The following is a 25,879-nucleotide window of genomic DNA, read 5'->3' on the forward strand; positions in this document are numbered from 1 at the left end:
TCCTTGCAATTGCTTTACTCAGTGGCGTCGGTAGGAGTTTGACATGTGCGGAGACTGAATTTGCTCCGACGGCAGGAGAGGTGGCTGGGGGGGGGTGCGATTTATATTGCGATATTGCAATGGGGAAACATGCAGAGGAAATCTGCCAATCTTGGGGGGGGGGGGGATAATTAATTTGTCATCAAATTAGGAGCTACTTCCTCTTTACAAAGTCAGTTAAAACTCTTGCACTTTCCTTGATGGTTCTATAGGCGCCAATGATGGGGTATTTGTCTCCAAGCTGGAATTGTTGCATCTTAGGTCATGGGTCATTTTCCCTTCATGTAAGTGTTTTGTAGTAAAATCACCATAATCCTATCATTCTGTCTGCTTTGTTGTCTAAATGCACTCATACCCCAATGTCCATCTTTGGTCATACAGTCCGACAGAGCTGGCCTGGGGCGAAGGAGCTGCTTCCCCCCCCTAGATAATCTGCCATTTTCACCACACCCAGCAACCAGTACATTTCAGTATCTACCATTCCCCATCAGCCTGATATCAACCCTCCTTTGTCAGGGAAATAGCGTCGTGGGTGGGTTGGAGAATTGGGAGGGGCAGTTTCCAAGAGCAATTGCCCCCCCCCCCCCCCAGCCTTGTTGATGAGGCCTACGATCATTCAGATATCCGTCATCCTGTTTCCCGCCCTGGTACCTACAGAGCAAATACTTCATGGTCCCAAAATGAATCTGTAATGCAGCAACAGAATCAGAATTTAGAGTGAATCAGAATCAGCTTCTAGTGTGAAAGCGTTTTGGCAGGATTGGTGAAATTCAGTGACTGTAATCTGTGATCAGAAGGACACTTCGGAAACAGCAAAACAGTTGGATTCTGCAGTTGGTTTTACGAAAGTCATAGTAACAACTAGCAAAATACACACATTGTACCTTTACTCAGTGCAATGAGATTACAATTTGGTCCTTCTGTACACTATGTACGTTTGTACTGGAATGCACAAATACTGCACATTTGCACTGTATTTAAGATTTTGCACTATATTTAAGATTTTGCACTACATTTTAGATTGTATATTTGCATTGTATATTTTAGATTATATACTTGGTTCCTTAGATTGTATTTATATATTGTAATTTCTCTTTTTTACTCCTTTACTTCTTGCCTTTTTCTCTTCTGTTTTTGCACAGCCAAATAAGGGCGACACAGAGATACATTTCACTGCATGTTGTACTGTATGTGACAAATAAATCTCTTGAATCTTGAATCGCACAGCATTTGCAAGGTCTCTTGAGCTATGAATTTACCGGATAGTCTAATGTTGCATGAGTTTTACCAGAAAATCCAGCTGACATTCAGATTGGGAGAAAAGATGATAGGATGCTGTGAGATCTGGCAGCTGCCCGATTCGCAGCCTGGGTGAAACTGAAGGACCAGAACGACTGAGCCAGACAGGTGGGATTAGGCACCCAAACGTAACCTCCCTCTCAGAGCTCACAGCAGGGCCAGCTGTGTACCCAGATATGCTCCTTATCTGCTGATAAGTCCAGGAAGTTTAGCTTGTTAAGTCAAAGACAGTGGGTTCCATTCGGCTTATGCCTCGACGCTCAACAGAAGAGAAGACGGGACCCTTGGCTGGTCGAGGTTGATGCGGCATGAGGCAAACTTCACCCCCCAGTTGCTCTTTGTCTTGGGGATGAGGCGCGGCCGTGAAACCGGCGGTTCGCTTAATCCGCGCCCCTCAGAAGATGCCGCCCTAGGCAGGCAGCCGCCTATAGGATTGACTGGCCTTGACGTGAACAATACAATTTCATCCATGTACACGTGAGATGTTTGATAAATGGAGTTGAAACAGAATAATTTAATTGTCTGAACAGCTTCTTCTGGCCAGGTACGAGTCTCGATGGAGAACTGGGCTTGGGGGGGCTAGATTTCACGTGGGGGTCAACTTGGAGATCGCTCGCTGCTCTGCTTTCCTCCAGCCACCCCCCAGCCCTCATGATTTATTCTGAGAAGTAAAACGCACCCCCCCCCCTGAAAAAAAGGCCCCCTCACACAGTGCTCTCCCCTCCGCGCATATGCCTGGCTGGAGTCGTCCGATCGCATCAGTGTTACAGTCCCCTAAAGCACTCAGCTTCTGCTGTCCGTTCCCCCCCCCCCCCCCCCCAGAGTGAAACATCCATTTTCAGCTTTCAGAAAGCTCTCAAGTGTGAAACTCTGCAGGAGGATTCCCCGAAGTTCACCCGTGTGTTTGATGGTGAAGTCTGGCCCAAATACGAAGCCAGCTTTGCTCTCCTACATAATGTTTCTGCGCTTTGTGTTTGACAGTGAAAACAAATATGAACATGAAAACAATTGTGAACATACTGTATGTTCTCCGTGTGGACGTGTTGCAGATTATAATAGGTTGGAGTCAGACTGGGAACTCCACAGAAAACAATCCCACACCAAACTGGACGTGTCACAGTAACTGGTCACATGACACAAGTCCAACAACTGATCACATGACACATGCGTCCTTCGTGAATCCTTTGGTGGTTGGCATGCATGCACCTGGACTGCAGGGTTGGGGTCATTCCGCAATGCATCAATTTCAATCCAAATCAGGAAATGGAACTGGAGTTCAGACTGGGGAAAAAAACTATGGGGAACAGAATTTGAATTGAATGCAATTTTCAGGGTGACTTAAATTCCAACTCCATTTCCATTTCCTGATTTGGATTGGAATTGATAAATGCATTCCGGAATGGCCCTGCTGGTCTGATTGATTTGTTCCATTGTTTTTCATTTCTTAGCTACTTCGGAATCCTTTGCTGGCTAAGTGGGTTGGGAGATGGATCAATTATCTATTTCCCGCAACTTGAAATTCATTAATCACTCACCTTCATATTGTGCTGGAGCAATTTTGCTTACGTACCTTTTTCTAAGGAAAAGCAAACTTCATGTAACAGCCAATGTCTTTAATGATGAGCCTGACTAGCAAAGGCTAACCGTCACCCTGCTGTATTATAGGCCGCTGTTTTCAAACAGTCACGCACTAATATCTCTGCTAACTCAGCAGCATCTCAAATAGAGCATAGGGGCGAAGTGGGAATCAGCAGAGCTTCTGGGCAGAGAGGAATGACCAGGAAGATGGTGAGAACAGGTGAACAGGAGCCTAGTGCACAGGCAATAGGAGAGATTTGTTCTTAGCAGGCCTGAGGTATGTAAAGAGCCAGGTTTTTTGATTAGTAAATTGGCGGGATGAGCTTGTCTCATGCTATTTCTTATACTAGCCAGTCCAGTTGATATGCTGATTGAGGACTAGAACACAACCTGTGAGGCAAGAGCTGCTAGCAGATGACTTAATGGTCCTCTGTGAATATAAGGGCTACACCACTGGCAAAGATGAAACTCAATGTTTTCTACAGAACTGGTTCCATTCCGATGCCTGTGTCCATTTCCAGTAGCCCCCTCCAACCCACTCCACCACGCGCTCCTTGAAAAGCCATAAATTTCTGTCACCTCCCCAACGCCATGGGCCAGCGCAGAACACTCTGTCCCAGCAGGGATCTGTTTACATTCCTTCTCTGCTCTCCTCTTCCTTCCATGCAAAAATGAAGGATAATCTTTTGGCTGGAAAAATTGGCGGCGCAGACGAGGAGGAAAAGCCAAAGGAGTCAAATCATGATGGATAATCGTTAAGCCAGAATGGATGCCATCATGTGGAGAGGTACGGAAAATCCTGCAGTGTAATTTTGCCGTGCCTGTTAACTCTGACCACCGGTGCCTAAGACAGCATGTTTGCAATACAGAGAACACATGCTATGAAGAAAGCTACAGAATGCCTAAAGAAAAAATGTCTAAAAATAATATTTATATAAGAAACACACATACGCTTCTGCGATCTGGTATGTTTATGTCAACAGAAAACTGGGCCAAAACTGTTCTGTTGTTTTCAGGCTTAGGTCTTGCTTTGTGATGTTTGTTAACAACCCCAGTGCTCTTAACACTGAGACAAACTGAATCTGGAACAGAGGAAATGCCAAGTGCTTCCCACAGCCCCGCCCCCTGCATCCCATCCCCCCCTCCCCCAGCGGCCTGGGAGAGGATTCGTTCCCATGTGACGTCAGAGGGCCGCCTCCAGAGTGGGTCACCTCAGGTCCAGAACCACAGGTTCCGGGCTGGTTCTGCTCCGCTTGGCTTCGCACAGCCTGGTCCCTTGATACTTGTGCTTACCGTGGTTCTCATGCTCCACTTGGGAACCAACTAGTAACACCATGGCTGACGCTGAGTAGTTAAGGTTAGAACCTCTCTGCCCTTGGAAGTGTTTTTGAAGGTCAATGAGTCCTGTATACCTCTCGTTATGAAAATCCCTCTTGCCCAAATAACACATTTCCTGCTAAAAATGAGCATAGTATCTCCATATAGATAAGTCATCATGCTGACAATCAGAAATTGCATCAATACATTGCTAGTTTATAAACATGACATTAGAAGGCAATTGGGGCTTGACTTCCTACCTCCTCACAGCTGAATTATGTGTTTGAGCGTAACACTCATGCTGAAACTAGAAAATATGCCAGGCACAGATCCATGGCCTTAAGTTCTACCCGATCTAACCCGATACTGATGTCACATGCAAATTCAAGCCCATGAATTTGTTTTTTGCAAATGTAGCGTTTTTTGTGTTTTATTTATTTAGCAGATGCATTTCTTAGAAAGCCAGTCCCTAGAATAAATGTGGATTAGGGGCCTTATTCAGGGGTCCTACGGCAAACTCACTCTGCCGACCCTGGGACTTAAACCTGCAACCTTCAGATGAAAGGTCTAGAATCCTTACCCACTGAGCCACACCCACCCTCAATAAAGTCATTAATATACAAGAGCCGCAATCTAACAAATGAAGGACTAAAAACATATTCATTTGCAGTACATGTCTCACCCAACAGGAGAGATCTAATGCAAATCTGGACACTAATCCCACACTCTTCCTGGAATCTGGAGTGTTGCTGCAAGCCGGCCAGACGCAGCACATCACAGGACAAAGCGCAGAAGCATGACCAGAACCTTTTTTCCCAGAATCCTCTCTTGTAATTAGCAGTAGCTTTGCTGAGCTTCCACCATCCTGTTCCGATTGGGACCTTGGACGCGAGGAGAGGGGTCACACTCTCAGACCGAAAGGGCAGAGCGTTCCCAGGGAGGAGGGGCTGGACGATCACTGGCAGAAGGTTCTGGGAGCCCCGCGTCGCTGCGGCATTTCACAAAAATAATGTAATATCACATCAGCCAATCGTGGAGCGGTTCTGCAGGGATAGCTGAAGGGACTCAGTGGGAAAAACGGAACGAGAACGTAAATGAGTTTCCAGCTGGTTCTATACTGATCTGTCTATTATGATGAGCTGCCAGACCTAAATATAGGGGCTCGTGAATCTGTGGGACGGGAAGATGGAGACCAGTCTCTCACGATCCTCCAGGTCTGCTAACACGCACATGGACGCCGACTTTTATTGGGGAGTCGTTGGGAAGGACACCCCCTGCTCCCATACCCCCTCTCCCCTCCCCAGGCGGTGACCCACAAGCTGGGTCACATGACTCTTGAAAGGCTGAGGGATGACCTCCCCTCCAGGGGTCACTTCCTGTCCCTTCTTGCCAGGATCGTAGAAACCATCGTGTGGTGGGAATGTGTTTCGTACTCATGCATGTTCCACTAGGGCAACAGCACACTGTTCGTAAGGTCTGAGTCTCAGATGGAGACCTGCTGTTTTGCTCTTGTAGGGATCCGGATACTGCAGCTAATATCAATTATTTTGCATGTTCAAAGATGCAATTTAGTTGAAATGATTAACTAAGCAACTATCTGGCAAATGACGTTTGCATTTGAATGAATGTGTTTATTTTCACTGGGAATTGACCTTGTACATTCCTCCGTGCTTGATGTGCGCAGCCATCTTTATGTGGAAACTCTGTTGTTATTGTTTGCTTTTGATAATGTTACGTAAGAATTACTGCTTGCGAAAGCCACACATGAAAACTCACATGTATCTCAGGAGAGGTTTTGTAACCTTGAGTAGCAGTCAGTATTGGGGTTACTGTTATTCTCTCATAAGGTGCTCAGTCGGAATCTTTCCACTTCCACATCTCTGCTGTGTACTGCTTTCCATTGATGCCCTGTGGTAGGCTCACGGTGTTCACAGTCTAAACTGTCCAGAATGGAAGTATCGATCTGTAAAGTCTTACTCTGTACATTATACAGTATAAGTCACTGCCTATGAGCATCAGTTTAAAGGAGGTGTCATATGAGATAATTTATGTTGTTGTGTTTGGCACAGGGGTTCCTGGTGTGCTGATGATCAGAAGGTTGTTGGTTCAGATCCCAGGACTGGCAGAGTGATTTCACAGAGGGGGAGCCTTAAGTAATACAGCTGATTTCTACAGTGGCTGGGTTTCTCAGTAATGCATTGCTTTGGATAATGGTGTCTACTAAATAACTTAAAGTTCATTTAGAATGTACATTGTGCCTTTCTTTGTCACCTCAGAACTGCAAAATCCCAGAATGTGTCCTTTGTAGCTTTGCCTGGGCTACACAGTATGTGCTGAGTTCACCTGTAATTAGGCCTCGGTCCTCTTTGGGGTGACGCCATAGTCTTCACCCCCAGCTCTGGAGATGAGCCGTGTACTTGTCTATTCCCCCCCCCCCCCAGCAAGGTCCTAGGAACTTTCTACTCAGTGTTTTTGTTAAGAGTAAACCCCCCCTCCCCCCCCACACCATCCGCACTACTTGACACTTGAAATATTTGTGTAACAGATTCTGTTGTATCTGACATACCTGACCCAATGATGATGATGATGATGCTCATGGTTATTTATTGTTTTATTGTTGTCACAAAGCTGACATGTGACCTGACATGTGACCTGACATGTGACCTGCACATAGTGGATGCCACCGTGCTCCTGGCTCTGAGGGCAGCTCAGTCGCAGCCCTCTGGTCAGAGCCCCACACCCTCGCCGGCCTCCTGAGAACCAGGAAAGCCTGTCGATGTTATCTGTAAAAATCCACGACGCAGTTCGCCAAAAATACAGGACCGGTTCCCATACCAAATAAGGGAGCAGACTTTATGGGGTCGCCATGGAGACTGGACCTGCCTGACTTATTTCCACGTTGTGTATCACAAACGTCAGCTTTTTTCCAACATACCCCCCTCCCCCTTTTTAAAAGTGGTCATATTTCAGTAAACAGTAACTTGCGGAGGAATGGATTCTGTTTTTCAATGAGGGAATGTTCAGCCTTACGTAATGAATCTGTAACTAAAGTGTTTGTCCTTTCAAATTGTTTTAAATAAAATTACGTTACATTTCCCTTCCGTGATGTAAGCAAATAGACCTATATTGTAGAGAACACTAATAACCAAGGTCAATATATTTCCCATGAAAGAAAAAGGCCACCCTGGAAAATAATTAACCTGGATTTTCCAGAGGGGGCAGTAAACGCTTTAGAGGGGGCAGTTTTACATGAAGCAGGGGGCCAAATCAGACACCGCGACAAACCTTTACACTTCACAGGGGTCTTTCAAAGCCCCTTTCTGGTGGTGGTGGTGGTTAGTGGGGGGGGGGGAGTGTTTGAGGGATCCAGTTTTCTGTGTGACAGTGCCCCGCCCAGTCCATCCCCTACCGTACATTCACCCCAACACCAGCATATCTCCAGCCAGCTGTCATAGCGCCCAGGTGCAAACACGTCTCTCCCTGTCTCTAGAACCCAGCCGATTGCCCCCCCCCCCCGCAAAAGAGACACGACCCAGACCCGGTGCTATGGAAGGAACCGCCTCTCTAAGCTCCAGACCAGTGGCCTAAGCGACTTATTGCCTGTCCCCAGACCAGAGGTGTGAAGTGAGGAACCCATTAAGTCAGTGCTATTCTGGGACAGATAAGACGGAGAACTTAAAAACCCCCGACTGAAATGGAAGTGTAGCTAGAAGCCAGAAGAACCAATCTGCCCAGAGAACATACTAATGCACCACAGCCTAACATTCACTGGAGAATTATATTTAGTGGTGCAGACCCACTCCAAATACCAGTTAACAGGGCCCAGCTGGCCGAGATGTTTATTCTCCAGCAGCAAAAAGAGAATCGATTGTCCGAGAAACACAAAGACCAATTTCAGGCTGCCATCGAAGCTACGTGGAGGAAATTGCAGGTAAAATCCGGAATAGCAGCACATGTTTATACAGCGAGAACTATGAAAAAGTGCTTAAATGCAAAGCAGGTGTCTCACGGAGGAACACCGGGACCGCTGCGTGACTTCAGATATCAAAATATTTGGTTTAAGAAATGTTCCTCTTATCCCCAACATGATCTTATTGCTTTCAGTAGTGTGAATGTTTTTCAATGTGAGATTATCAGTAAATGAGGTCCAAGGTAAAAAATGAATCTCATGGAACGCTTCCTAACTACACTGTCTTACACTGTACACATTGGACAAACATTAAATCTGTTTAGTAATGAAATCATATACAGTTTGCCTAATGCACCTTAGAATGTTAATTTGGTCTTTAACTACTGCTCCCCCTGCTGGCCACCTGCAGTCACTTGAATTTTTTCAGAGCTGCAGTTGATCCATTGTCTCTTCTTTCTGAGCTACTATTCAGATGATGCATCACTGGCTTCTGCTTGGTTTCCCCTCATATTCTGGACATTGGTTGTGTTTCGTGCCAACGGAGGCAGCCCCAGTACCACCAGTGAGTCACCACAGGACACTGTCTGCTTTGAGACATTTCCTTTTCCAGGAAACCGATCCGCATTTCCCTGAAGACGGTTGTAAAGTGAGCAGTCCGACAACAAGATAACACGACCCAATAATGTAAACATCAGGGGACGAAAAAGCCGGGGGTGGGGGCTACAGTTTGCTTTGATGACTTGGGGGGGGGGCTTGTAGGGATCTCAATTTGTTTGGAATAGGGACAAGGGGGGCAGTGACAGGGTCTTCCCAGAGGGGGAGGGCAACCAGCGGACCTCTCCCTGGGATTCAGGAGTCACTCGGCAGAATTGACTCTTCGCAAGCTGTCAGCAGAATTAATCTCATCAAAAATTTAAGGACCGACTGCGGCATTGTGGTGGCGGTGGGGGGTTTGGCTGCACATTTGAGGATGGGGTCTAGAGGACATTACAGCGGGGGGGGGCGCAGGTCTCATTGGGGGAAAGTGCGAGCCACACAAATCTAGCACGGGCGTATCCATGCACAGGGGTGAGGCTGGGGGCTGAGGGGGTTTCTGGATGGTGGGTGGGGTCCTCCTGTTTCCCTGTATCAACAAGGCACTGTTACTGCTGGGTGTTGTTTGTTTGGGCTCTCGCGGCCTTCGTGGTGCCTGTGTCATTTCCTGTTTAGACACATGGGAAAAAAATGGCCTAGAAAAAGTGTTCATGTTGTTCTTATACAACTCGGGACGAAAACCCCCTCCTGCTTCCCCGCGAAGCCCCATCTCGCCATCCCCACTTCAGTTACTTTGCCGTCTTTCCGTATTTTCCAGGATTTGATGTGACTCGCCGAAGAGCTAAACTGCCTTATCGGAGCCCCGTGATCTAAAAAGCCAATTAATGGTTTAGCAAGATGCAAGCAAAGTGCCTTTGCGAGACAGTAAGACAATGGTAGATGGAAAAGTAAGAAAAAAAACTTACAGAACTTTGTACACCCAGTCAAATAAGTGGCCGTTTGTGTACACAGGCATGAACTGATATTTAAGTACTATTCATGCTGGTTATATAATCTTCTATGTGGGATTTGGTGTTTATTTATGATTTTTGTGAATTATGTGCAACGCTGTTAATAATCCTGAGAGATGGTGCCACTGCTTTTTCTAAGTGATGTCAGGTGAGCATGACAGATCTCCAGGCCCTGAAAAGCATTTTCTTCTGGTGTTAATCAAAGACACATTTTACACAGAGAGACTGAAGTTTGGGGTCTGAGCGACCCAGAGCATTTCAGGGGGTTAGGGGCCTTGTTCAAGGGCTAGACAGACATGTGACTACTCTGCCAAGGACGGAGTTGGAACCAGTGACCTTCTGATTAAGGGCAAAAGGTAAAGCAGTAAAGAGAGTCTCCCCACCCATCTCCAGACACCTTCTTCCATATGACTACCAAGATCACAGTTGTGGTACCTGTATGTACAATCAAATATTTATTATATATTCAATATTTATCGATAAGCGTTTGGTGATGCAAAACCTTCTTGGCATCTTTGGCCTTGATCACGAATCCAAATCCTTAATGGCTAATCTGTCTCCTGTTGGTCTCTTTTTCCTGCTGGATGGTAACTTGGTTTTCAAAGAAGAACACCTAGATTTTTTTGTACTCAGAGGAAGAGAGGAGACAACTTCTGAATTCCTCAGATCCCAACTGGAGTGAAGAGAAGCTGATCCACATTAATGTACTGGGACAGACTTTCAGAATACAGGGCACAAGACTTTTTGGTATCATGGCTGAGAAGAAGGAGAGTGGGTGAGCTTGGTAAACATCCTGACAGAAATTATGCATAAACAGAAGTCTGGTTTGCTGTTGGACAGACTCGGGGGCAAACTCTTTGGGATTGGTATGCTGCAACCAACCAGAGCACTGCCGATAGCATCAAAGTCCTCCGTACACCTATTAAAGTGTGACGTGTTTATTTTCTTATGAGATATTTATCATTTAATTGCTAGGCAACATTGACAGGCAAAAAACACATTAAGCTGATTAAGCTCTCTGAAGAAAATCAGCAGTAAAATACATGCTATCATTCAGAAGTAAATGTAAAATACTGGTAATTTGGATGAATTAGGTCAAACTTCTGTTGGCAAAGACTCATGGTATTTAAGGGCATAAATACCACCTGATTGAAACTACTAAAAGAACTCATGAGGATTGGTATATGTGATCTAATCACACCCAGCGAAACAGCATGGGGTCTCTGTGACCCCCAGCAATGGGTCCTGTTACCTTTCCATGAGCAGGCTGAAATGCTCAATGCCCTGCTCAGGCACAGACTTTGATTTAGGAGGCTAAATCACCTCCTGCCATGACTACAGTGAGAAATGTTGCCCAAAGAGCCAATCAGGCCCTGCATCCATGGCAACAGGGACCCCACTCGGGGCTAAACTGGCCAAACATGGCTGACTTTTTGGTTTATTTATTTACTTATTTATTTCCAGGCCGACTCCAGTTACGAAATCCAGCCACATCTCTTGCTGAATCTTCGTCTAAAGATATTTCTTCTGGTACAGATGGACCCGGCAGCTGCATCCAGTAGGTGGCGTCGTGACGGGGAAGGATGGGGGGGTCCCAGCACCCCGGGCTGGAGTCGGGGCCCCGAGCTCAGCTGCCCGTCACATCTGATTGGTCACGCAGATGCCAGGATCCACTTAGTGGCATGAATATTTGATAGCCAGCTCCCCGTGTCGCGGGTCCTGTCGCTTCCTGTTTCTGTTTGCAATCCCAGCATGCCCCACCTCAGGCTTTCAGAGGGACACTCAGCCCTGCATAATTTAGGCGAGTCCCATCTCCAACTTGTCAGACACCAGGCCCCCAGGCGTTGGTAAAAATGTGCTTTTTTTAGTCACATGGGGGGGGGGGGGTAACATACTATCAGTCAAATACAGGCAGTGCAGTGATCATCAAACACATTGACAGGGTACATCACTGCAATCATTAACTATGCCATGACTATCTGTTCAGCTTTGATACTTAAAGCAGTGTATTACACTGGTCATGGGTTCTGTTTCATTGCTAACCAGTTGGTTATTGTTGCCTTACCTGTCAACAACATATGTACCTAATTTTGGGATAAACGACAAGCTATTGAGTGGCTATCTATCAAATAAAGATATCAATAAATAAACACTAGGAAATGATGGCTACTGACCCAAAGTCATGCCGTGATCCTGGAAGTCCTGGCCTGGCTGCAGTTGGCCCTTCGCTGGACCGGTGTTACAGGGAGAGCCTCTCACTGTGTGGGCTTGTTCGCTCACAGCCATTGATACGGACTCAGACGGAACCACAGCCTCATATACATGCACACCTGCAAACCGTACGTCAATAAATACACTAATGGGAGCAGCATGCCGAATGTTTTAACAGATGCAAGCTTCTGAAGTTTCCTGAGTGATAAATGTTGCGTCACATCACGTCGCAAGACAAGCCCCGGAAAATTAAAGGCGGGGATGTTGTGAAAATGTGAGGAAACGGAATTCAAGCACTAAGAGCAGATATTAGGTCCACGGAGAGCATCTGGAAGCTTCCGAGCTGAAGGAGTCCTTTCTGAAAGCTGGTAGGGAAACACAGGTGACTGAGCATAATGATGTTAAGTTTCCATCCATCCATTTTCTGAAATCGCTTGTCCTATTCAGGGTTGCGGGGAGTCCACAGCCTATCCTGGAGGCTGTGGGTGCAAGGGGGGGGGGACAACCCAGGATGGGGCACCGACCCATTGCAGGGCACAGTCACACACCATTCACTCACACACACACACACAAACACCATTCACACACACATACGCACCATTCACACACACATACACTAACACACACTCACAAATACACAAACACCATTCACACACACACACACACACCATTCACACACACACACGCACCATTCACACACACATACACTAACACACACTCACAAATACACACACACCATTCACTCACACACACACACACACACACACACGCACAAACACCATTCACACACACGCATCATTCACACACACACACACTAACACACACTCACAAATACACACACACCAGTCACTCACACACACACACACACCCCTGTGGGCAATTTGGCAACTCTGTTTAGCCTTAGCATGTTTTTAGACAGTAAGGGGAATCCCCATGACAGCGCGGGGAGAACTCCACACACATGGGACCTTTGCAAAGATGTGAACACAGGTCCTGCATTGCTAACCACTGCACCACTATACCGGCCCCAATGTTGTTTTTCCTGAAATCAAAATGACTATAATCTGAAATCAGCCATTGTTCTGGAGCGCCATGCTGGATTTAATAACTAATTAAGCACAGGGGCCTGCATCACGAAGCCAGATAACTTGTCGGATTTAAGTTACCCCCATTTTAAATCGACTTTATCTTGGCTTATCTATTTAGCCCAGACTACCTTAAATCTGACAAGTTATCCGGCTAAGCAAAAAATCCTGTTTCGTGATACAGGCCCCAGGTCGTGGTGAGAAGTCCTTGACACCTAGCGGATGCCCTTTGAAAGTGAGCATGGAGGCATCGCAGATATCTGGAGAGAAACACCAGACCTTATCCGAGGGCCTGTATTTACATGCCAGCCCCCATCCACCGCCTAATGCCTTTTTCCCAGAACTGAGGCCCACACAACTCCCTGGATGTTATACAGAAATGTGACAGTACAGGTATAAATCTCGAGCACCCAGAGCATAGCTTGTGGCGTGGTTTTCTACTTTCTGATTTGTTTTTTTTACCAGGAGTCTTTACCTGAAGCAAGCAGAACCTCTAATGATTTCTGCCTATACCAGAATGATTAATGAAGTAAGGTTAATTAATCAACAATACTGCGGAACCAAGTCTAGGATTCAAACCTTACACTAGGGCTTCCAGTTCAGCTCGTCAACTGCTAGGACACCTGCTGGCCACAGGGATGGCAGCACAAACAAAGAGGTGTGTCCTTTGCGCTGCGGTGATCACATGTTCCTGGCCGTAGTGAACTGTCCGTCCCACTCGTGTTTAATCATCGGCAGGGGTTCATTCACCAAACGTCGAGCTGAAGCTTTCACTCAGATCCATAGCGGTCGTGTTGGCGAGCTAATCGGAAAGGGGGGTTTGGAATCTGTGTTAATTGCACTAATCCCCTCCGAAATACTAGCAGCAGAGTAAAAACAACACTGCGACGCCAGGTCACGTCTTTGTGTGTTTTTCTTTTTTTAGTGACCACACAGGCAGGTCTTCTGGAGGAGGTGGTCTGGGTGGAGGTGGTCTGGAGGAGGTGGTCTGGAGGAGGCAAAGAGGAGACGGCGAGGGAGTTATTTACAGGACATCGTCTATCGCACTTCTCCGCGTCTGATGGCCCAGACCCTTATAAGTCAGGGAAAGTGTAGTATGGCACCGTGTGTATTCTGGTGGGCAGCCAGCGGGGGCGGCGTTAGGCTATAGCGAGCTTTTAAAGGACAGATTCATCCATTATTCCAAAAACTCCATCTGAGAATGTTTATTTAACTGCTCAGCCTTTGATCTCAGTGTAAACCGGCATCCACTGCTCTCAGTGCCAAGTGTCCATTTATGGAGAACGTCCAACGCGTCGCTCCCCGAACCGTAATCCCCCGGACTTCTATCATACCGCTTTTCCACAAGTGAAAATCGCGGCTCCGGATTCTGGGACGTTCTGCCCCGTTCTGTGATAGGCCTGTGACGTCATCGTAGAACGGGGATGTGGATTTACGCAACTGCGAGCCAGCACATACCGCTAGATGTTTTCCTCCTGGCTGGTTCCCTGTTCCCGTCATCACACTGCTCACCACATGGGGGCGCTGGGTTTCACAGTGGGTTGCGATGCTGTGCTCCTCATCTGAAGGTCACTAGTTTAAATTACAGGGTCTGATCCCACTTTCTCAAAAAAAATGTATGTCACATTAGATAAAAGCAATAATAATAAAAATGTATATATATTTTTAATTAACAGGGTTGCAACCCAGCCTTCAGCAAACACTCCTTTCTGGTGAATCAAGTGACCATCACTACAGGGTAAATGACTTTAGTTCTTTAGTTTAGTTTTTCTGTTTTTTCCATTCACTTCACACATTTTACACCTCCTGCGTTGGTGAAGATGTAGCAATGGGCTTTTGGCTTGCTTTAACAGGGGTATTTTATTATCCTGCTATGCCCCTCGAAGGGACACTGAGACCTCTGTGCGAGTCCCATGTCCCCATGTCACTGTCGATTTACCCAGTGCCTGGGGAGCATGGGCGCCTGAGTGAGAAGCAGCTCAGAACAGAACCCAAGGTGGGTCAGGATACTGAAGCCATACCTTCTCCAGCTTCCAGTAGACGACGTTTGCCAGTGGTGTAAAAGTTAGATGAAAATGGAAAGGGGGAGTGACCCCCCCCCCCCGCTACGCCTATGAGTTTACAAGCTCCACCCGCTGTTGATGCAAACCACCTGCCATGACCTCTCCCTGACTCTAGGCCTCTCCTGTAGCTTCAAAACATTTTAGGGCCTCGCAGGGGTGGCCCATGCAGTGCCTGTATGATTTACGCCACAGCAAACATGAACCCGTCCCCATATAACCGGGAGGATTTAACTCAAATCCTTCAAGCAGTTCCTCCATCTAAGAACATAAGAACATAAGAACTATACAAAAGAGAGGGGGCCATTCGGCCCTTCGAGCTTGCTTGGGGAGAACTTAACTAATAGCTCAGAGTTGTTAAAATCTTATCTAGCTCTGATTTATCTGCTACCAGACAGCAACAACAGGCAGTGTCAAGGTTTATCTATGGAGCAATTTCACCACCATAATTCTAAAGGGCAATCTCACTACGCAATTTAACTTTGATGCTATAAATATTACAAACGACGTAAAACTTGCTTTCTATCGACGAACATAGTTTGCCTCAAGATATGATTCAGTGTTACTGTGTTTGAATAAATCTCACATTTCAAACCAGGATGATTAACAACTTTCGGTTTCCCCTAATTCAAGAAGGAGAATGCAGATGTAGACTGACAAATATATTGTAGAACAATAAAGACAAGTTCAGGAATTTTATGTTTTTTCAGCTCTTGCAGCAGGATTGAGTATTGGAATAGGGCGATAGCTATGAGCTTCGGATAAACTGCGTTGCAACGCTGGCACCTAGTGGACAAACGCAGAACATTAGAACATTTCCCTGGCTTTATATTAAAGCTGCAGGACGGAAACAGTGAAAAGCGCTGCGTCTGGCCATAAAGGAGCTTCTTTCTTGATCCGGAAATGAACTTCATCCCACATTCATATCAGTGGTGTAAGTCCTCCAAAAGGTGGTTACAGTCTTCAACGCTGGGCAAAAACCTGAAACATTAACCACACAGCACAGCTGATGCAGGAAAAATATTAATGTTAATGTCATTGCTTTTGAACATGTACATATTATAATAATATTAATAATAGCATTAAATACTTGTCTAAGTGTAACTGTGTGGGCTACTGTTCGGCAATTATAAATTCATTCCTGTTTATGGATATGTGACTCCATAATGCCTCGAAATAAACTCCGCCACGGAAGCAATGCAGGTTTGCGATCCGCGCTGGGTGGGCGCGCCATGCAATGGGTAAAACGGCACGCGGGATGAACCCGCAGGTTATTGACCGGCCGGGATCATCCCGCCCACCAAAGCCTCATTTCGCCAGTCTTTGACAAACATTGTTGACTCACCACAGTCTAAAAAGCGACTATTAGCCTATAAGACAACTGAAAATACAATATTCACTGTTGCACGGTTACTACAACAACAAAATCGTGCTAATTGTAAAGTGTACAATGTATTTGGGGCTGATTGAGAACGACAGAGATGCTGTTGTCATTGCATGGGTGCTTGTGGCAGGGAATCTGTTTTCTTCATAAAACACCCTTGACATCTCAACACTAAACCGGATCTTAACAGAAAAAGTTATGTTCTCGTGCCGGCGTCGCCTGTGCTTCCTAACACCTGCTCAGCAAAGACAATTGTAACAACGGTTGAATGCTGAAATTACAATATTTATTTTCATGGTGCCTCGGCGCAATAGCCAAACATGGTGGACAAATGCAGGGCATGTAGTCCGACTGCAGAAGGAGAACACCGGGCTGTGAGCTGGAGGCGTGATCAACACCCCCGGTGAGCACCAGCGGATCTCTGCTAAACCAGATGCCGGATGTGCGAGTCGGTGTGAGGTGCGGGACGCGATGGAGTCGTGCGGGGATCTCCGATCTGCGAAACGGGCTCCCCCTCTTTGGGATCTGCTTGCCAGTGTGCGTGTACAGTCATGCCCTTTACGCATGAAATGAAGCGATTTTTGAGGAAATACCCAAGATACGTCAGACAAGGATTTAAGTGCTCTGGTCAATGTTAAAGCACAAGAGAAAGTATTGCTGTGCGCGTTTGTTACACAGGCGATATGCGCATCAGACGGTAGCTTTTCGCCCGTCGACTTCACATTGAATGTAGACATGTAGACACCTCGTCTACATGTTCGGATTCAAATACGAGTCTCAAATATGCCAAAATGAAGTCCAACAATCCAATACCTTGCAGGTTTAAGTGTGGTTATTGCGTTTAGACATGAACCTAACGTTAAGTGAAATATGCAGTGAGATTTAAACGAAAGTAAAAATCTAAAAATGTATTTCAAATAAAACACTGACATTTGGCGCCACCTAGTGTTAAGTATAGTAAGAGGATATTAGGTAGTATTACAGGATAATACTCTTATGGAGCGGACCGAACAATAATTACCGGAAATAATAGTAAAAATAATATAAACACCAAGAAACAGCAATTTTCCCCACATTTTATTAACATACAAGAGTACAGCAGATATAAAATAGCATCAAAATTAACAAAAAGTGCATACATATAAAACTGAATAAAAGTATTTACAGCACAAAGTGTGCGCAGAATATGTTGAAAATAAATTAATATAAATTAAACGCGAGTCCAACAAAAATGAAATCACGGCATGGTTTTCCATTTTCTAAGGCACATTCCATTCATTGCCAGAGAATCTTGTCCAAAAACTGTAAGGAAAGCTTGAAACAATGATTTAAAATGTAACCCAAAAAGTTTATATATCGTGTTATTAATTCCTATGTATTGAAATTCCAGGAGCCAACCACTTCTGTGCCAAATATGATAGTCTAGTGTCCCCCCCAAAATAAAGAAAAGAACATTAACTGGATGACAATTCGATGGATGCAGCTCATCTGCATACAAGTAGTGTAATTTAAATAAAATAAAAAAAACACACATGCACTACTGGGTGGTACGAATATAAGACATGTGGAAGATAAAGCTTCATCCGGTTGCTTTTAATTGGCCGACTCAAACATCGGGCAATAAACAGAAAAACAACATAGGTCACAGAACTATAAAAATGGGCTTTGGTGCTCCGTAATAACTTTCACAGAGGGTTGCAATTATTAGCCTCCCAAGATTAGAAGTCCCCAAGAAGTGACTGAACAATTCTAGAAACCCATTTCCTGTTGTTTACTGTACAGGGACTCATAATAATATGGACCATTTATTTATTGCAATAAGCAGTAGATTTGGTTTTAAGCTGAAGTTCCCCTGAATGACAAACACAGGGAAACAACTTGGCGGTGGTTAGACTGACAGCACGATCCTATTCGCACATATAAACATGCTGGTAACGTGTAATGAACTCAATGTCTTCATGACAAACAAGGACATGTAGTTCTCACAATACCCTTTAATGTTTCTTGAAGCTGTCCAGTGCCCAAAATGGCAACTCTACCACCCTGACCAGTACTAATGTCATAACATAAGGACTTACACACCCGTATCATTATAGATCTCCGCAAAAATGGTACAATCTGAACAAACGTTGAATATTTCACTGTAGAATCATTTCCAAGCTAGAGCTGCAGTAATAGGTTTCGGTCCAATTTCTATCCAATATTCTTAACCATTGTAACTATTTACAGTATTATTATTTTACAGTATTAGTACACCACCTTGCATCAGTTTCTTGGAAGACGACATTCGTGTTAACACTCATCGCTATTTATAGGCAAATACAGGAGTGATTTTCTGCATATAATCTGCTGCAAATATGCAACACCCGTATCAAAAGTTGTGCTGTCACCCAAGCCGCTTGCTCTCCCCTAGTAAAACGATCGCCATGCCGTCGACAGGTAACCAGCGTGTACGACACGGAACCAAAACCAGCTTTTAAGTGGCGCAGGGAGGAAGGGCTAAAAGGTGGCAAGTGAATTCCCGACAAATTCCATGCCGCCGAATGCGGGACTCTGTCCAATTCTGAAACTTATTTTAAAAAAGGCAGCAAAAATAACGATGCAAAAGCAACACTTCAATGGGGAACAAAGAAAATGGGGGGGGGGGGGGGGGGGGGGGGAACGGGGCAAGTGCTTCCAAAATGCCACAACTTGGCTTCTAGCAATATTCAGCTCAAATTGACAATGAGCTTCGGGATTCACTGCTGGAATTCTGCTCACATTAGTACAAACTCTTCCCCAGACTGCATGAAACATAAGCAAAACAATGTACAGGAGGCAATCAACGCACTACAATATATGTACAAATGCAGATACTGGCGATATATATATATAAAAAAAAATGTACAGAGAAATGCATAAAAAAGAAAATTTGCCTTTTAAGGCCATATATAACTGTGCCTCCTGGGTCCTATAAATATCTCACTAATGCCCATAGTTTAAAAAACACCTCTTTTGTCTTTGTTTTCACAAAGAAAGAAAGAAAAACAACTTTACAAAAGATTATAATAGTGACACTAGCTCCAAATGATTTTCAGCAATCTAGGAACAGGTCCAGGGGGCTTGGGGGGGGGGTGGGGGGTGCAGTCTGCCACTGGAGACAAAGCTAAGGGATGTTGAGGAGGACCTGATGGATGCCAATCACCAGCTCTCCTTCAGGTCCTCTGGCAGGGGGTCAGGGTGGGCATCAGGAGCTGGTGGCAGTGCCTCCTGCTTCTTGGATCTACAGCAGGGTTTGAAGAGACGGGGGTCGATCATCACCTCGCCAAAGCGACCCTTGTAGACGATCCCACAGCACACCTTCTGCCTGGGGAGAGGGGGCAGAAACGTGTAGATATCAGGTCTACAGAATCCGGAAGCACCAGCGTTTCCGTCGACGCCGCGTCCGTCGGCTTCCTCCTCCATACCTCTTCCAGTAGGTGAGGTCCAGGAAGGAGAAAAGGGCCGGAGTCGAGTGTCTCCGCTTAGCCTCGATGTCCGAACCGTCGTCCGATTGGTTGCTGTAACTGGGCGACTGAGAGGGCGACGTGCTGGAGGTCGTGCTGTGGGCGTCCGAGTCTAGGGTACAGGAGGAGGACACGGCATCAGCGAGTGACAGAGACGGCCATCTTTCCCTAATGAGTACTGTGGTACGAGAAGAGGCCAACAGTTCCTTTCCCTGGTGCAGTGTACAGAACAAGCAGCTTACTGGCTCATACTGCAGAGGGGAAATCCCAGAATAAGAGAGAAACGGCACTCACTCCGCCTCTTGAGCTTGTGTAGCTGTCCCAGCTTGCTCTTCTTCCCATCACTGCCCTTCACTTTTTTAGGTTTGGTCAGCTTGAAGCCGGGACCTGCTCTGGCATCTACCACCTGGTCGTTCACACAGCACAAAAAATAATCACTACCACAATTAACCCAATTCTATTCCAACCAAAACTCTACATTTACAGCAAAAGTGGGATGAAAGTTGTATAAATTAGGATTTACATGGCTCCAGTTCTTCTTGGATCCAAGCGGAAGTTTTTTCCATCTCTTCACCAGCAGGACACATGCATTGCAGATGTCTCCTACGCGATCTTCCACAAGCCTTAAGGGGAATATTTAAATTATATGTCATTCAAAAATTCCTAAATAACATACAGTAAAAAAAAAAAAAACAGTCTTTATTGCAAAATAACAAATGAAAGCACGTTTGTAAAGGTCACAATTTTTAGACATCAAGCTCAGCTTTGGGGCACATAACTCCGATAAAGATGCGCAGCGCTACTCACCCAAAACACAGCCTGAAGTTTTCTTCGTATCTGCTACTGTCTGTGAAGCGAGAGCTGGACGACTTGGTCTTGCAAATGCAACAACCTTCGTGGCTCCGATAAATCTTGGACTTGTGAAAGCCAAACATTGTCGAATGCGATTAAGGTCTCAGATGGGGTGGAAGACGAAGAGCTGCGAGCAGAAAAACAAAACAACGTGGAAATACAAAAGCAGGCAAAAGCATTGGCGCGCTGGGGGCGGACACCACGAGCATGGAAGGGGTTTGCGCGAGGTCTCCTTTAGTTAATTCGTTTGTTTGCTTCAATTATGAAACGCTTACAGCCAATAAAAAAAGACATTTACTTTTAATCAAAACGCATAGCTGTCCCCAAACATACAAATAGCTATGAATCTTACTTTGCACGTTTCGCTAACGCGAGCTTTAGAAACCGCTCGGCGCAGCCATAAACTGTTTAACGTGTATTATTGCCTCAAAATTAAACCCAACGTCGCCCCGCACTAAATATGACAAACAAATCTCGCTGAAACTCCACGACGCGCTCGAGACACGCGGTTGTCGACACGCACATTTTTGCAGTTATATAACAAATAACTCGCTAAAAACACAGCGCAGTTAAACTCAATATATAACGAGTTCTAAAACGCTTACATTTAAACAAACGTCTGCACGACGCCGCGGCATCTCTGCCTTAACCCAGCGTAACTGTATCCATCGGAATATCTAACTCTGACGCCATCATGCAACAATCAAAGGTCCCGTCTTAAAAAAAACGCGTATGCGGAATGCCCGAAATACGGCGCTCACGAATAAAAACAAACACATCAAATTCGACTTTAGTCAAATTAAAATGATTTTGCATCAATTCACGGTAAAAGTCCGCTTAACCAAAGCCGAAATGCAAAAACAAAAAGCAGGAGGGTCCCCCCCCCCCCCTTTGAAGGCACGCTATAGCAAGCATGCACGCAAAACTTCACTTAAATTTAACAACAGCTTCTGCGCCCAATCTAGCTGGCGCCTACGGCAGCCCAAATAAGCCGCGTACGGACCATGCCTGGCCATAAGCTTGTCTTAGAAAAGTCCAACTTTCGGCCACGGAAAGCGCGAAAGCCCTACGTCCCACACTTAGTTTTTGTTACAACCACGCCGCGCGCCCCATCCACGTTCTCCTATTGTTGTGCGCAAATGATCACCTTGCCCAAGTCTCTCTGTACACTTTTCAGCATGCGCGAGACATCCATTAAGTTTCCCCATGCACACTTACGCGATTAAATTGCCCGCTGACAGTTTGTATCGAGACAATGCCACAAACGTCAAAATAAACACGACTTACCGAACAAAACTTTGAATCGTTGCTGTTTTCTCGATACGGCACTGCGCATGCCTTACTACAACCGCATATAGCCTTACATTAGAATATCATTAGCATAAAAACATTGACACGGGTGGTAACGTCATAGGAAGGCCATATAAGGATTACACTGGTCTCGTTCAAAAGAAATACAACCAATGGGATGATGAAATACCAGACATTTAAGAATGTTGCATTCTGGGAATGGCAGGCCCGAGAACAAAATGCATGCAGTACTTAAAAGAAGTGGCGAATTCAGAAAACTACATTCCCCAGAACCCAGCAAAGGCGTAGAGAGCGAAACAAGAAGTCTATTGTTAAACGGCCTTTACGAAATGGCGCGAACGCGTGTAATTTGATATTTAAAAGAAGGTATTAATCAAGTTATTCTCAGGTTGTAATATACTATTTTGTCTGACGCGTTAAGACAAGATATAGTGTTTGTAGGAAGTGAGCCCTAGAATGCACTACAAATTTCACACCAAGCGTAGCTGTCCTTCCTCTTACAGCGTTGCCAATTTTGTGGAAGTGCAGGGCGAGATACTGCTATAGTAAAGAGAACAGTTCATTCAGGATCACACTCGAACCAATTGACTAAGGAAGCTTGTAATGCCCCACTAGTTTATCAACTTAAAGTTGGTAGTGAGTTACATGTGAAGCGATTTCCCGGATGCGTATCGTGTAGCATACAGCCTCCATAGAAAGCTAACGATCAGGGATTACGTGTAATACGTGACTCTGTGTCCCCATTGATGTGCATCGTTTGACTAGCGTAAAGGGAAACAGACATACTGAACAAAAAGGAGTTGCTTTTAAAGGGGATGCCGCAAATGTCGGCCAAATGTGGTAATCACTGAACTCAAAAAATTAAACCGCGAGACCAATGAGAAATTCACAAGAAAACAACGCAATGGAACTTCTTGTTAGAAAATATTTGTTTATTAATAAGAATAAGAAGAACAGTTAAAATGCAATATCAACCTCTTACTACCAGTTACAGCTTTACACTTTTCCTACAGAAGACAGTTTAAGAAGATTAAAAAGAACGCGTAGAGAAAACCACTATCTCAAGTAATGTTGTTAACTGGAATCAGCATACATTACAGGTTGTTTTGGTGTAAAAATATACATTACACTTTTACATAGACATTTCCAGGTATTTTTCTAATTACATTTTTACACTGTACACCATTATTCATCTATAATACACCATGTAACACACATCTTTCAATCAATAGCAAAACACCTTCCCAAAATCTCATCCAAGAAACTGGTGCCCACAATAGCAAAGCATTACTGTGGAGAAAATGTCACATGTGCTTCTGGTAGACAGGAATTTAATATACTGCTCAGTATATAAATGGGAAAAAGAAAAAAAATGGTATTGTCTTTTTCTTCTAAATGATAGTTGCATAGCAATAACAGCAGCAGTTAAGAATAGAAAAGGGAATGTTAAAATAAATTGTTAAGCTGAAAATGGTAAATGGTGGATCTCTCGTGAATTAATTTGACAACAAAACACCATCTTAAATAAGGCCATGTCACTGTTGATGTGATTGTAGCATGTCTGCCTAAACTATACTTATGGCATATGGTTGAAAACATGGGCTTGTGGCTGCTTTCCATTCCAGAACACTCAGCATTTACGTAGCAGATGCATACAATTGAGAAAGCAGGGTTGGACAGTCCCTGGTGCATTTTGGGGGGGGGGGGGAGGGTTTGGTTAAGAGTCTTGCTCACAGGCTGGGGGGGGGGGGGGGGGGATAGTTGGTTAAGGGTCTTGCTTAGAGGCCGGGGGGGGATTTGGTTAAGGGTCTTGCTCACAGGCCGGGGGGGTGGGTGATAGTTGGTTAAGGGTCTTGCTCAGAGGCCCAATGGTGAAATCACTCTGCTGACTGTCGGATTAGAACTAGGAAACGTCCAATCCCTAGCCCAACTTTCTAGTCTGCTGAGCCCCCCCCCCCCACCATCCTGCTGATGGAATGGCAATGCAGCCAGACATCAGTGCCTGGTGTTTATCACGAGGGTTCACAATTCAGAGGTATTTTCAGGTGTGCTCATTCTGCCAGGACTAACAGAGCGAAATCAAAAGGGAGCTCATGTTTGCCAGAGCAGAGGATTACAGTGTCATCAGTGAATGGCTTATAAATACAACAGTTCATCAAGCTACATTAATCGACAACACACAAATAAAACGGTGTCTTTTTAACTGTAGTAGTATGATTTGTGTAGTGACATGAGGGCACAATGTTTACAAAAATGAATTGTTTGCATTGTCACTGGAAAAACTAACATTTTTAGAAAGCTTAATTTCCACCTTTAAACCAAAATGTCTGATCCCTCCCAAAATTAGTACTTATAAAGCATATTTCTATATTTGCTTTTTATTTGTTAAAACCTGGCAGACATATCAAAATAATACTGTTCCTCTCTGAAAATATATTGCATGTATTTACTTAATTTGCGTTAAATATAGCACTTTTCAACAGTTCACATTAAAAAAAAAGAATTAGCTTTCATTAATACAGTTTAGACACAATGGAAACCAGAAGAAAAACATCGGTGGTAACAGCACGTTTTAGAGGATAAACATAATGACACTTTTGAAAATGCTCATTGCACTTATAATATGGCAATTATAACAGTAGCTTAAAAATAAGCTAAAGCTTCTTCAAGTCTCAGTCTTTTTTTTTAAAAAAAAAAAAAGTTAATTCCTCCTGTAGAACAAAGAATTGTCCGTGCTTTTTTTCTGGTTATCAGAGAGCTGAGGCAGGGCTAAATACCTATGCCCTTGATTAGTGAGGCCTCCAGGGTGATATTGAAGTCCTGTAAAGTTTGTAGCACTCGAATCAGAGAGTTCACCAGAGAATGATCCTTTAGCATGGCCGTGTCCTCATACATCTGTGCCGTGATTGGACAGTCTGCCAGGAGGGCGATCCAATGATGTAGCAGGTGGTCTCTAGTGGGAGGTAATTTCACATATTAGTGCCATCTGGCTTCACAAGACTAAAGCAGACAGTGGCTACGGGTTTAAAGTTTTCCATGGGGTAATCTGACGTCAATTATTATGTAACATCTCAGTTCTGTTGTACACACACTCATCTTTTTTGCAGTTTCTGGTGAGACTCTGCTAATTATTACATGTACGTAAGCATTCTTGCTAGATAAATATATGCCCACAGTCATAAATTTAGCTGGTTTTTATATCAATTAAACTTTTTCTTCAGCCAAACCAAGCTCAGAGCAGAGGGCCAAATGTGCTCAACAAAAGTGTGACTGGTGTACGGGTGTCTTAAAGCTCACGGTGCGCCGTTTTAACCTCACGTCTTAACAGAACGGTTGATGGCTATCTGTGAAAGCATTTTGCAGAAAATGAGCTATCAGGGTACGAGCGAATAGACAGGGGGCTGGCAGGGTGGCCGCCCTCCCCCAGCTCCCCCTCACATCATGTGGTGAGACAGGAAAGTGTAGGCAGGCTTGGGGGTGGGATGGTGCTCTTGCTGCTGTCAGGCTGCCTTCTGTGTAGGCAGCACAGGCAAACGATCCTCCAGTAGGTCAATAATTGTGCTATTATAACACTTTATATCGCTGCTCAGTTTCAAGATACTCCCCCTTGTTAATCTTTAACTATTTAAACTATTTAAATTATTTAATGTATTTATTTATTGTATTGTTTGATTTTATTGTGCTGTCGCGAACTTGTCGTATTATCATTTTGTAGTCTGCAAGGAGGGTGCACAAGGAAACGTTCGATTGTACTTAGTACATTGTGCTCTGTGCATGTGACAATAAAGGTTTGAATCTTGAATT

The 25,879-nt window shown here is 44.8% G+C and overlaps 2 protein-coding genes across 8 annotated transcripts in view; both read right to left on the reverse strand.

Moving 5' to 3' along the window:
- Positions 1-17,489: 17,489 nt before the first annotated feature.
- LOC111850517 (SIN3-HDAC complex-associated factor-like) lies at positions 17,490-22,266 on the reverse strand. 3 transcript variants are annotated; one of them, XM_023824466.2, is made up of 6 exons: positions 22,052-22,266; positions 20,720-20,891; positions 20,436-20,535; positions 20,207-20,318; positions 19,874-20,024; positions 17,490-19,773 (listed from the first exon to the last, which is right to left on the reverse strand). In XM_023824466.2, exons 2-6 carry the CDS (start codon positions 20,845-20,847, stop codon positions 19,608-19,610), a joined length of 657 nt encoding a protein of 218 aa, XP_023680234.2. In that variant the 5' UTR covers positions 20,848-20,891; positions 22,052-22,266; the 3' UTR covers positions 17,490-19,607. The 3 variants fall into 3 exon arrangements, with proteins under 3 accessions (XP_023680234.2, XP_023680237.2, XP_023680235.2); XM_023824469.2 differs by lacking the exon at positions 22,052-22,266 and adding an exon at positions 21,983-22,033; XM_023824467.2 differs by lacking the exon at positions 22,052-22,266 and adding an exon at positions 21,370-21,973.
- Positions 22,267-22,986: 720 nt separating this feature from the next.
- The window catches only part of LOC111850530 (DENN domain-containing protein 5A-like), a 35,563-nt gene continuing 32,670 nt past the window's right edge, over positions 22,987-25,879 (reverse strand). For all 5 annotated transcript variants that reach the window (XM_023824497.2, XM_023824498.2, XM_023824500.2 and 2 more), the window contains one exon: positions 22,987-25,028. In XM_023824497.2, the coding sequence (XP_023680265.2) occupies positions 24,845-25,028 (184 nt within the window). In that variant the 3' untranslated portion in view covers positions 22,987-24,844. The remainder of the gene's footprint in view (positions 25,029-25,879) is intronic.

Source organism: Paramormyrops kingsleyae, chromosome 13 (assembly GCF_048594095.1).
Source record: "Paramormyrops kingsleyae isolate MSU_618 chromosome 13, PKINGS_0.4, whole genome shotgun sequence".
Lineage (NCBI taxonomy): Eukaryota > Metazoa > Chordata > Actinopteri > Osteoglossiformes > Mormyridae > Paramormyrops > Paramormyrops kingsleyae.

Excerpts from the sequence above, each read along its gene's own strand:
- LOC111850517 (XM_023824466.2), bottom strand. The coding sequence starts at position 20,847 with ATGTTTGGCTTTCACAAGTCCAAGATTTATCGGAGCCACGAAGGTTGT. Across the intron at positions 20,319-20,435 it reads CCAAGAAGAACTGGAGCCAT|GTGGTAGATGCCAGAGCAGG; the intron begins GTAAATCCTAAT and ends GTGAACGACCAG. Across the intron at positions 19,774-19,873 it reads GACCTCACCTACTGGAAGAG|GCAGAAGGTGTGCTGTGGGA; the intron begins GTATGGAGGAGG and ends CCCTCTCCCCAG.